This window comes from Geotrypetes seraphini, chromosome 1, assembly GCF_902459505.1.
Source record: "Geotrypetes seraphini chromosome 1, aGeoSer1.1, whole genome shotgun sequence".
NCBI classification, from domain to species: domain Eukaryota; kingdom Metazoa; phylum Chordata; class Amphibia; order Gymnophiona; family Dermophiidae; genus Geotrypetes; species Geotrypetes seraphini.
This window is the reverse complement of record NC_047084.1, coordinates 482943709-482955830: the sequence shown is the minus strand read 5'-3', so window position 1 is coordinate 482955830 and position 12122 is coordinate 482943709. Positions and strand designations below refer to the sequence as shown.

Here is a 12122-nt window from a genome sequence, read left to right as displayed (position 1 = left end):
TGTGGTTCCTAAGCCCTGGAGGACTCAGAGGAGGCGAAGCCTGAGGCTCCCACCATCCTCTCACGTTTCCTGCGACCAGCCATCCAGCACAAAACTGGCATGATATGGGTGAAAAACAGGCTGAGGAGTCCAGCCCAACTGATCAAGGGGTTTTGAGAAAGATGGAGGCTTTAGAAAGAAGGATAGTTTAAATTCCAAGATGGCCGCCGCCAGTGAATTCACACAAAAACGGCCCATGAGAGCTGCAGTGAAGTTCACAAAGTCAGGGAAAGGGTTTTTGGAGGTGGGGGCCCCTATCTCTGGCCCTCCCCAAAATAATGGGCAGTTCTACTTGCTGTGCTGTGCCATGAATGGGTTGTAAAAACCCGAAAGAAAAATCAGCCAAGTGGGTTTTAGCTGCAGTTGCTTTGCTACTACAGAACTAAACAGGATCTTCCAATCTTAAGGTGGCCAAGCAGGTTGAAAAGGTGATGGAGAAAGCTAGGATGATTCTAGGATGCATAGGGAGAGGTATGGCCAGTAGGAAAAAGGAGGTAGTGATGCCCCTGTATAAGACTCTTGTAAGACTTCAATTAGAATATTGTGTACAATACTGGAGACCGCACCTTCAAAAAGATATAAACAGGATGGAGGCTACTAAAATGATCGTTGGTCTTCATCATAAGGTATATAGGGACAGACTTAAAGATCTCAATATGTATACTGCTGCAATAGTTCATGACCAGAGTCCTAGAGGTCCTAGAGTATAGACTCCTATCTTTATGTAACAGAATTTGGCAGAAAGTTAAATACAACAATTTGTTCCACACACAGACTGCAAAACTAAAGTAACCCACACTTCTCATATTATAATCAGTAATCACCAAGAGCATGTGCATACTAGTGAGTTGCACGGGGACAGAAATCAAGCCTGTCCCCGCTAATAATTGAATCCATTCCCGCCCATCCCTAAAAACTTCAGAAGTAGTTATTTCATTTAATTATGCTACTGAATTAAAGGCCCTGGAAGAGACCCATTTACAAATAAGCAAAAACACTATTAATTTGGAAATATTAATTGGGAAGAATACATACTTTGTAAATGGGTCTCTGCCAGAGCCTCTAATGTAAATATAAAAAAATAAATATTCCAGCTGACGAGGACCCCCAAGTTATGTCAGCTGAGGACTTCCTCTGAAGGTGGCCAGGGGTCCCTTTTGCCAAGCTTGGTAGGCAGCAGTAGCATCCCTGACTCACAGATGTAGGTACCTCAGTGGCTCAGGGATGCTGCCAGCGACTGCTGCGCTTGGTGGAGTTCTGGCTGTCTTTGGAGGACGTCCTCAGCTGGTGGTGCTTGGGGAAATCCACTAGTCACAGCAAGTGTCAGCAAGTACTTCAGCACTACAGAAATAAAACCAGAAATGCATTTCCTTTTCTTTTGAACACAATACAAAGACCTTTGCTATATACATTTCAGGCAATAAATTCCTTTGTTGTCTGGAGATTTATTTTTCCATCAAGTTGGTCTTAGTTTCTCTCTTTTCTGCTTTTCCGTCTTCTGCAAATTCTTCTGTTGCTGTCCATTGGTTCTTCCTATCATGGTCCAGCATGTCTCCCTCTCTCTTCCCTTTCTCCCATTGTACAGCATCCTTACTCCCTTCTGCCCTGGATCAATCTCCCTCTTTCCCCCTCCCTACTCCTGCACAGCATTTCTTCCTCTTTCCTCCACCCCCATGTGCAACATGTCTTCCTCTCTCACTGTCCAACATCTCTCTCTCATTCCCTCCCTTGCTGCAAAGGGAGCTGGGAAAGCGAGGGATCCAGGGTGCATCACTCCCATATCCAACATTTTCCCCTTTCTTATCCACTGGACCATGTGTAGCATCTTTCGTCCCTGCCCACCAGCCCTGTGCCCATCATTTCTCCTTCTATCACCTGTCTCCAGCACCGTGCCACATCTCTCCCTCCATTCCCTCCACCACTATATCCAGCATTCCTCCCTCTTGCATCCCTTTCAAATCTGTCCCACTGTTCCCTCTCCACCACATTAACATTTCTCCCTCTCATCTTTCTCTTTCCTATGCTTCTGTACCTCACTTCTCTCCCTCCCTATGCCCAAAAATTTGCCTTTCTTCCATTCCCTGTGTACACCATCTCTCCCTCTCACTGATACATTCACGCCCAACAATTCTCCCTTTCTATTCCCTCCCCACCTCAGCATTTCTTTCCCTCCCTTTCTATGTCCCAAGTTCGTGCCCCCTTCCTCTCTCCCTTCTCTGTCTCAAGTTCTTGGCCCCTCCCTCCTTCTGTGTTCAAACGTGCTCCCTCCCTTCTGTGTCCCAGATTTGGGCCTCGCCCATGTCCCAACGCGTTCCCTCCTTTATCCCAAGTTCATGCCCCCCTCTCTCTCCCTTCCTTGATCCAATGAGTGCGTTCTCGCTCGCTCCCTCCTTTTCTGTGGCCCAATTACTTCGGTGATCCTCTACCACAAGACTGTACTGGAACCATCCAGGTTAACTGTCTCCTTCCTAACGCACCTCTTCGCAGGGCCATGGGCCCTGCCCGCTGCTGACCCAAAGCCTTCCTGCCGATGTCGGCAGGTGTGCTGGGAGCGCTGCATGCTTCTTTGTAGAGGTATGAGTGCAGATGGAGGGCAGGAAAAAGAGGCGCACTACGGTATTTGAGCTCAAGGTGCCTCCAACCCTGTGACCCCCCCTTTGGGATCCACAGGATCCCTGCAACCCCAGGGGGCATCCCCATCTGTTCCAAAGTATTCCGGTCATCCCCGTTCCCATGTAGCTCTCTAATGTACACACACACAAAATTAGTGAAAGTTACTTACACATGGACTTTTTTTTTTGTCGTTTCAAGGGATAAAAAAATATTTTATCTGCATATGGTAAAAGCATATGGTACCTTTTAAACTTTTGAATGGAAAATTAATACTTACTTGGCACACCCAAAAGCCATGAGCCTGTATTTGTTGTTAACTGCTACACAAGTAGCATCAACAACATCTGGTGCCCAAACTCCATGAAGCTGCTGTAAGAAATTTAAAGAGAGATTATATACAATTGTTTAATTACAAAAGCAAGTTTTGGGTCCATGTGAGCAGCACAGCAAGCTAGTGTTCAGGTCTGCAATCCACAGGATGTATCCTTGGGGGGGAGGGCCTATAGAGGTACTATGGCAAAAGCCTGCTGTTACTTTTCCCTGTAAGCTGAGTGGAAGTCCTCCAGTCTTGCCTGTGGGGGTGCTGTTTCACTATCACATTTTCAATAGTGAGGGACAGACTATCTTTGCAGAACTCCAGGTAGTCTGCCTGACTCTAGTCAATAAAAACACAATATTGAAGCACCACCACCTTATTGGTAGCAATGCAATTAGAGGACTCTTGCTCAGCTTAGAGGGAACAGTTCCTGCCACCCATAGAACACTGAGAGATAGTCTTGGAAACATTTCCTTCTAGCCATGATCTCAGTCATCTAAGCAAGTTATGTCTTTAGATTGGAATATTTAATATATTATTATGTACTAGGATATTAAATCTAAGTATTGCATAGGGATAAGAAGACAAACCACAGCCAGGCTAATTTCCCTTTTACTTAAGTTTTGAAGATACATACATATACCATACCTCAGCAACAAATTTACTTGACACTGGTGTAATAAAACCAACACGACCATCACTGAGTACAACAGCAAAGCCATCCAATGTAGTGCAGTACTCCATGTCCTTGATATGCACATCCTCAAAGTCCAAGAATGAACCTACTAATGAAAGGAGATGAAATGAATAAATATTTAAAAAAAAAAACAACAACCAACCCCAAACGGTTTATAGCATTCTCAGCAAATACGTAGGTACAGAGTGTGTCAATGGAAAGAAAACAAATTTGCTTACTTGTAAACAGGTATGCTCTAGTTAGAGCAGATAGAATAGTTGGCTTCAAGAAAGGTTTAGACAATTTCCTGGTGGAAAAGTCCATAGTCTGTTATTGAGAAAGACATGGGGGAAGCTATTGCTTGCCCTGGATCGGTAGCATGGAATATTACTACTCCTTGGGTTTTGGCCAGGTATTAGGGACCTGGATGGCCACCGTAAGAACGGGCTACTAGGCTTGATGGACAATTGGTCTGATCCAGTAAGGCTATTCTTTTGTTCTGTAGGCACACAGTGATGTGATATTCTTTAATGGCACTAGAACAGGAAGCCTAGTTACTGTATTTTTTGCTCCATAAGATGTACTTTCTCCCTCCCCCAAAGTGGTTGGAAATGTCTATGTGTCTTATGGAGCAAATATTGCATCTGCTGGTCTATTGGTAGGCTGGGACAGGAGGTATCCCTCCCAGCGACTAAATTTTTTAACACATACACACCTCCGTACCTTTTTTAATCCTGGTGGTCCAGCGGTGTATCAGCAGGAGTGAGTTTTCCACACTCCTGCCCTGTGCCCCTCCTCACTGGACGGCTGCTTCAGATGTCACGGTCAGCGGTGCACAAGGCAGGAGCGAGCTGTTTGCGCTTTAGCCTGGGCCCGCACCGCTCAGCTGACTGATCATGTCAATAAGTCTCTAGAGTCAGGAGTGGTATCGGAGGACTGGAGAAGGGCGGATGTGGTCCCTCTCCACAAAAGTGGAAGTAAGTAAGAAGTAGGGAATTACAGGCCGGTAAGTCTGACTTCTGTGGTAAGCAAATTAATGGAAACACTTTTAAAACAGAGAATGGTCAAGTTTCTGGAATCCTGTGGATTACAGGACTGGAGGCAACATGCATTCACTAGAGGTAGGTCTTGTCAGACAAATCTGATCAATTTCTTTGACTGAGTGACCAGAGAATTGGATAGAGGATGTGCGCTAGATGTAGTGTATTTAGATTTTAGCAAAGCCTTTGACAGTGTTCCACACAGATGTCTAATAAATAAACTGAGTGCCCACGAGATGTGCCCCAAAGTGACGGGCTGGATCAAGAACTGGTTGAGTGGGAGGCGACAAAGGATAGTGATCAATGGAGATCGCTGAGGAAAGGGATGTTACCAGCACATAGCTGTGTCACTGTGATTTCTGTGTCGGTTTGATCAATTGATTCAAAATGGCTGGCCATTTTGAATCAATTGATCAAGCTGACACAGAGATCACAGTGACACAGCTACATGCTGTTTTGAGACATTTATTTATTTCAAAAATTTCTATACCATTTTATATGCTGTTCATGTTCTTGTTGTGGAGGACACAACCCTTGATAAAGCTTCCAGCGAAACGGCTAGGCTACTGTCGGGCCATTTGAGATAAGTGTTCTTCCTCTGGGGCAGTTTGTTTTATTTTATTACTGCCTTTTGGTTTCATTGAACATTTAGCATTTCTTGCTATATTGAGTCATTTCAGACAGCAAGCTCACTGTGATTTAGATTGATTTTTTTCATTAAGAATATTGAAAAAAACACAAATATGGGAAACAATGTTTAAAAATATATTTTTCACATTCTGGGGTTACAGCGAGGTTTTGACCTATGATAAGAACCTCACCCCATCAGATGTCATTGCAAAAACTATGTTTTTTTGACAAAGGGGAATTTAAGGTCTTTTCTCCTCACTGTGTCCATTGTGTTGCATTTTGGACAAAATTTATCACCATTCCCATCCTCACGGGAAACCATCTCCATGCAATTCTTTAAGGAAAGAGGGAAGAATGAGAGTATGAATGGGCACAACCACTGACCCTCAAGCCTTGCATTAAAGAATGCTGGTGTAGAAGGACTGATATTGAGATGGACACTAAAGAATTACATGGGATTGTTTCCCTTGGTTATCCACAGGAATGGGAACAGTGATGAATTTTGTCACCATGTCATTCTCTACCATGTACCTCTTTAAATTCTCCGGCACAAACATCATCATCAAACTGCTGCCCACGTTGGATGTCCCTCTGATGTCACTTCCTAGGTGCAGGACCCGGAAGTGACAACAGAGAGAGCTGACGCTGGCGCGAACAGCAGGTTGGAGTTGCTGCTCGCACCAGCAAAGAGCTAGAGGTTTGGGGTGGGGCAGGGGGAGGAAATGAAGGTGTGCAACGCAGCAGGGAGAGGAGTGGGAAGGAGCGGGTATGTGGGGCGGAGAGAAGGAGGGGTGAAGGTGTCCCCACCAAGACAGCACCTAGGGCGGATGACCCCCTCCCCCCAATTACTATGGCACTGAGACCAACTATAAAAGTGAAGCAGAAGATAAGAACACCGACAATGAACAAATCAGTTATCCTGGCATTAAACATCCTAAGGTCCAAAATGGAGTGCACTAGAATAGCCATCTTTGAAAATCAGTTATTCATTAGAATGTTTTTTAACTTATACAAAATAGAAAACTTGACATTACCTCGAGAAGACTGCAGGTCAGCAGAAAAAGGAATTGTACAGAGGTTGATGGCTTTCCTCCCATTTGTTAATCCATCCCAGTGAATAACCTGGAGAAGCCCATCAGCTGTAGCCACAAGAAGATCCTCCAGCACAGACTGCAAACTGCAAAAGAACAAAGCATTGTCATGAGCTCTGCTTATACATCATTAATTCAAGTTTTCATAAACATTTTATTTCAAGTATTTATAACCCAGTTCTCAATGGGATTACAAATAAAAAAAACCCCAAAAGCATGAAATCAAATACCAACTTCTCAGAATGATCCTCACCCAGAACTCCAGTATTTAACCTCCTCCACTGAGAAAAATGGCCATTTAACTCTAATCTCTGTTTTCTGTCCAATAACCAATTCCTAATCTACAACAGAACATTGCCTTCTATCCCACGACTCTAATTTTTTCAGGAGTCTCTCATAAGGAACTCTGTTGAAAGCCTTCTGAAAATCTAGATACACTATGCCAACTGGCTCAACTTTATCCTTGTTTATTTACACCTTCAAAGAATGCAGCAAATTGGTGAGGCAAGACCTCTTTGGCCAAACCCATGATGACCCTGTCCCATTAAACCACAATTGTCTACATGTTTTATAATTTCATTTTTTTAAAATAATATTTTCCACTAATTTGCCCAGAACTAAAGTCAGGTTTACCATCTGTAATTTTTCAAATGCCCCTGGACCAATCCTCTAATTTTCAGGTACTATGGATGATTTTAGCTATAAGTTACAAATTGCTAACAGCAGATCAGCAATTTCATGTTTGAGTTCTTTCAGTACTCTGGGATGTATACCTTCTGGTCCAGGTGATTTATCACTCTAACTTGTTGCTTTGACTCAGTAAATCTTCCAGATTCATAGAGATTCTTTTCAGTTCCTCCACATCATCACCCTTCATAAACATTTCTAGTTCAGGTAGATCTCTTACATCTCCTTCCATAAATACCAAAGCAAATAATTTATTCAATCTCTGCTATGGCCTTATCTTCCCTGAGCGCTCCTTTTGCTCCTTGATGATCCAACAGTCCCATGGATTCCCTCACAGGCTTTCTGCTTCTGATGTACCTGTAAATGTTGCTACTATTTGTTTTTGCCTCTTTGGCAAATTTCTCTCCATATTCTTTTTTTTTTTTTTTTTTTAACAGTCTTTATTGAACTAACCATAAAGGACAACTTGAACATTACATTTAGAATCAAATACAAGAAAAAATACAGAGCTCCAAATATTATAAGAATTTTACAACTGAAGATCTACCCTCCCCAAAAAATACCCCAAGGAAGACTCCAACTTTCAAAAGCTGTAATTCAAACAGACAGCCATCATAGAATAAGCTGTAAGTGTGGAACAAAAGGGTCTCATTCTCTCACAAAATGCAAATTATGAACAGAACCTCTCATTTAGGAAGACAGTTACGCCTTATGACTTTCAATTTTTCCAGTTTGTATATCCAGAACAAATGCTTTTTTTCATCTAGATACTACAGGAACTCCCAGAATCTTCCAATAAGCTTTGTCCTTCAGGCAGGTCCACCATGTATTGCCCATAGTACCTTTCATTCCACAGTTTCTCTAACAAAGGTCTGATGATTACTGTATTTTCACGCATATAACACGTGCGTTATACACGATTTTACAAACCGTGCATAACCATGCGTGTTATACGCGTGAGCGCGTTGTACAAATTTCTTTTTACATAGTTCCCCCCCCGACGTCCGATTCATCACCCCGAAGGACCGCTCGCACCCCCACCCCGAAGGACCGCTCGCACCCCCACCCGAAGGACCGCTCGCACCCCCACAGCCTCCCCCTCCCGCAAGGAGAAGCTGCTTACCGTTGTTTCCGGATGCCAGTGAGCCCAGCTGCTTCCTCTGCCGGCGGTCCCACCCTTTCTCTGCTGTTCTGCTTCCCCCTGCAGTCTATTGGCTGGCTAAAGACTGTCTGACCAATGGTGCCTCCTTTGCAACTTATTGGTTGGCAAAGGAATGTGTGACTAGTAGGCTGCAGGGGAAGGTGAAAGCAGCAGCTGAGGAGACACAGCCTTACTTCCTGCTTTCCCCTGCAGCTCTACATCTTGAAGATTTCAGCTCTGTTGTACGAGACGTGCTGCAAAGAATATTGGGGGGTGCTCTAGCACCCGCAGAGCTAGCGTCTATGGGTTGGTGGTATAGTCGACTTGTCTGGACTAGTCTAGAAGAATAAGAAAGCATGCTTGACAATTTTTCAAGCCAGGCTGAAAACTTGAACAAAGGGGCAGAAAGAATTCCCCCTCTAAATGAGAGAAGGTCTCCATTCCGTAATTTCAAATAATCAGACATGAAGGCCATATAACAATCAAATTCATGTTTATTAAAGCCATTTATGGGAGAAAAATATGCATTTTATCCTTCTTCCTTTCTCTCCGAAGAGCTTCAAAATAAACATTTATACTTCGTCGAATATCATTGTGATAATTAACATGTTAGAATACAATGGCACAGTTTCCTGGAATGGACTTTCCTGGAATACACTGCATAAACAACATATTGGCACATATCCTTTTTGTGTCTTATAAACTTAAAGACATAAATTTGCCAATGTTAAGCCCAGTAGTTGGCAGTATTTCACTTTTTCTATCCTCATAATCCCCTTGGTGGTTTTTTTCCCAGCTACCATGTCTTTATCTATAGGAAACATACATCCTTTTGGTTTTTGTGTAGGGTGAGTTTCCTGTTTTTCAGGGAAACTGCGCCTCACCTTTTTCATGTCCTTTGCAACTGTCACTAAACAATGGATTCTGATTATTTCTATCTTTCCTTGTACCACCTACAAATTAACCACTAAAGTTCTTAACACAAGCTTGAATGTAGTTTTAAAAGTACGGTATATAAAGAAATGTTAATTCTTAATTACAATGTCTCATGCACTTTCTCTACAATCTCATTGTAATCCCCAAACTTAATACAGTGGAACCTTGGTTTGTGAGCATAACTTGTTCCAGAAGCATGCTCGTAAACCAAAGTGCTCGTATATCAAAGTGAGTTTCCCCATAGGAAGTAAGGGAAACTCGGATGATTTGTTCCATATCCCAAAAAGACCCCCACCCCCGAGGCCACTGGCGCTGCTTCCTTCTACCCACACCACCCCGGGAACCTGCCCACCCCCCCAAAACCCTTACCTCCAGCGGACACCGGCATGCACCAACCCACAGGACATCCATGTGCCAGTGCTGAAAGAGCCTGCTGCTGAAGTTCCATGCTGGGTTGGGGCCAGAAGGCCTTGAGCATGCACAGATGCTCCCACACCGAATTACCGTATTTTCACGAAGATAACGTGCACCCGTGTAAAACGCGCACACGGGTATAGCGCGCGGGAAACCGACATATATGTAAAAAAAAATTTATATACCGCGCGCACCCGTATACCGCGCATGCTGCCCCGAATCTCCCGTCGCCGCCCGACTCTCCTTTCGCCCGCCCCGACTCTCCTCTCCCCCTTGAAGTCCTGTCCTCACCCTGAAAGCCTGATGCCCCCCCCGACGTCCGATTCACCCCCCCACAGGACCACTCGCACCCCCACCCCGAAGGACCGCTCGCATGCACCCGCACCCCCACCCCGAAGGACCACTCGCACGCACTCCCACCCGCACCCTGAAGGACCGCTCGCACCCCCACAGCCTCCCGACCCCCCCCCTCATCACGTAGAAGCTCCTACCGGTGTCCTGCTGTTTTCTCTTGGCGGTCCCGGCCCTTCTGTGAGCCCTGCGTCTGTGCTGCTTCGTCTTCCGGCGGTCCCGCCCTTTCTCTGATGTCAGAAGACCACCGGAAGACGAAGCAGCACAGACGCAGGGCTCACAGAAGGGCCGGGACCGCCAAGAGGAAGCAGCAGGACACCGATAGGAGCTTCTACGTGATAAGGGGGGGGGGTTGGGAGGCTGTGGGTGGGGATGCGGGTGCGAGTGCGTGCGAGCGGTCCTTTGGGGTGGGGGTGCGAGCGGCCCTGCAGGGGGGTGAATCGGACGTCGGGGAGGGAACTATGTAAAAAAAAAATTTGTAAAACACGCTCACGCGTATAACGCGCAAGGTTATGCACGGTTTGTAAAAACCGTGTATAACGCGCGTGTTATATGCGTGAAAATACAGTATATATAAAATAGATATTCTCTCTTTCAAGTCCCAAAATACTAAAGAACCGGCCTTCATTCACAAGCTTCTTATTCCACATGAACCTTTAAGAGTCCTAAGATCCTACTTTCAACAACATCTTCATACACCGTCTTAGAAAATCGTTAGCACGCGTCGGGCCTCTTCATTTGTAAGTACAGCCCCTACAGTATGGAATTCCTTGGCACTTCATATCAGGGCTGAACAAAACTTAGATAAATTTAAGGGAAATCTAAAATGCTACCTCTTCCAAGATGCATGATTACTGAATATTATTATTATTATTATGTTCTTGTATACCGCCATACCCAATGAGTTCTAGGCGGTTCACATCAATTAATTAAGATCCGATCTGAACACGGATTTACAACATTTTGTAAGAGTTACAAGCAAAGAGGAAGGATATGTTGGAACATTTGATCAGAAATTTATCAGAGTTACAAGCAACGACGAAGGTTGGATTGGAAGGTAAGAGGGAGAGAGAGAACCAAAAGAGGGGAGGGGGGAAGGGGAAGAGTAGAAGGAGGGGGGAGGGCAGGAGTTAGTTTATTGCAGGGGAATGAGGGTTAAGGGTCCTGTTCACGAAATAGGTACGTTTTGAGTAGTTTTCTGAAGTCGAGGTAGGTTGGGGCCTCGAGCATCATTTGGGCTAGCCAAGGGTTCAGCTTAGCCGCCTGGAAGGCGAAGGCGAAGGTGATTGCCAGGGTTGTTTAATAATCTTAATTCCCTAGCTTCCCTGTTGTCTTTTACCATTTATGTTTCCTTTGCTTTTAAAATTGTAGTTCTCTCCACTTTCCTATTGTTTTGTTTGTCGAGTATTGTTTAGTCAGTACTTATCTGTTTAATGTTTCCCCTTTTTAAATATAAATTGTAAAATGCTTAGAGTTCATGATTAGCGTTTTATCAAAATTTTAATAAACTTGAAACTTGAAGTAAAAACAATAATATGCATGAATAAAAACGCAAAAATATGCTAAGATAAAACCAAAATAATATACTTGAATACAGTAATATGCATGACTAAAAACACAATGATATGCATGAAAACAATAAAATATTAAAATATTAGTGTAAGAACACAATAACATGCATAATTAAAACAATTATACTGTTAAAATCAAACTCAAAATGGATGAGAGAGAGAAATGACCTTAATATGATAAAATCCAGGATAAATGAATCAGAACATAACGAAGGGCTCCTTTTACTAAGGTGCGTTAGGGCTTTAACGCACGGAAGAGTGCGTGCTAGACGCTAACGCCAGCATTGAGCTGGTGTTAGTTCTAGCAGCGTAGTGCGGGGTTAGTGCGCGCCAATCTGCTGCATGCGCTTAAAATGCTAGCGCACCTTAGTAAAAGGAGCCCTAAATCTACCAGCAAACAATGATTTTTTTTACCTGATTTTAAAAAAAAGCAATGTTACTTACCGTAACAGTTGTTATCCAGGGACAGCAGGCAGCTATTCTCACTAGTGGGTGATGTCATCCGATAGAGCCCCGATACGGACGTCTCACAAGCATATTTTGCTTGAAGAAACTCAGAAGTTTCGAGATGCCCGCACCGCGCATGCGCCAGTGCCTTCCCGCCCGATGGTCCGGGC

At 44.1% G+C, this 12122-nt stretch overlaps 1 protein-coding gene across 3 annotated transcripts in view; it reads right to left on the bottom strand.

Moving 5' to 3' along the window:
• RIC1 (RIC1 homolog, RAB6A GEF complex partner 1) overlaps positions 1-12122 on the bottom strand; it is a 241028-nt gene that overhangs the window by 142771 nt on the left and 86135 nt on the right. The window contains exons 5-7 of one of the 3 annotated variants that reach the window (XM_033925682.1): positions 6349-6491; positions 3617-3753; positions 2930-3018 (exon numbers count right to left, since the gene is read on the bottom strand). In XM_033925682.1, the coding sequence (XP_033781573.1) occupies positions 2930-3018; positions 3617-3753; positions 6349-6491 (369 nt within the window). Of the gene's footprint in view, positions 1-2929; positions 3022-3616; positions 3754-6348; positions 6492-12122 lie in introns of all 3 variants that reach the window. The other 2 variants (XM_033925675.1, XM_033925668.1) reach the window with 2 other exon arrangements.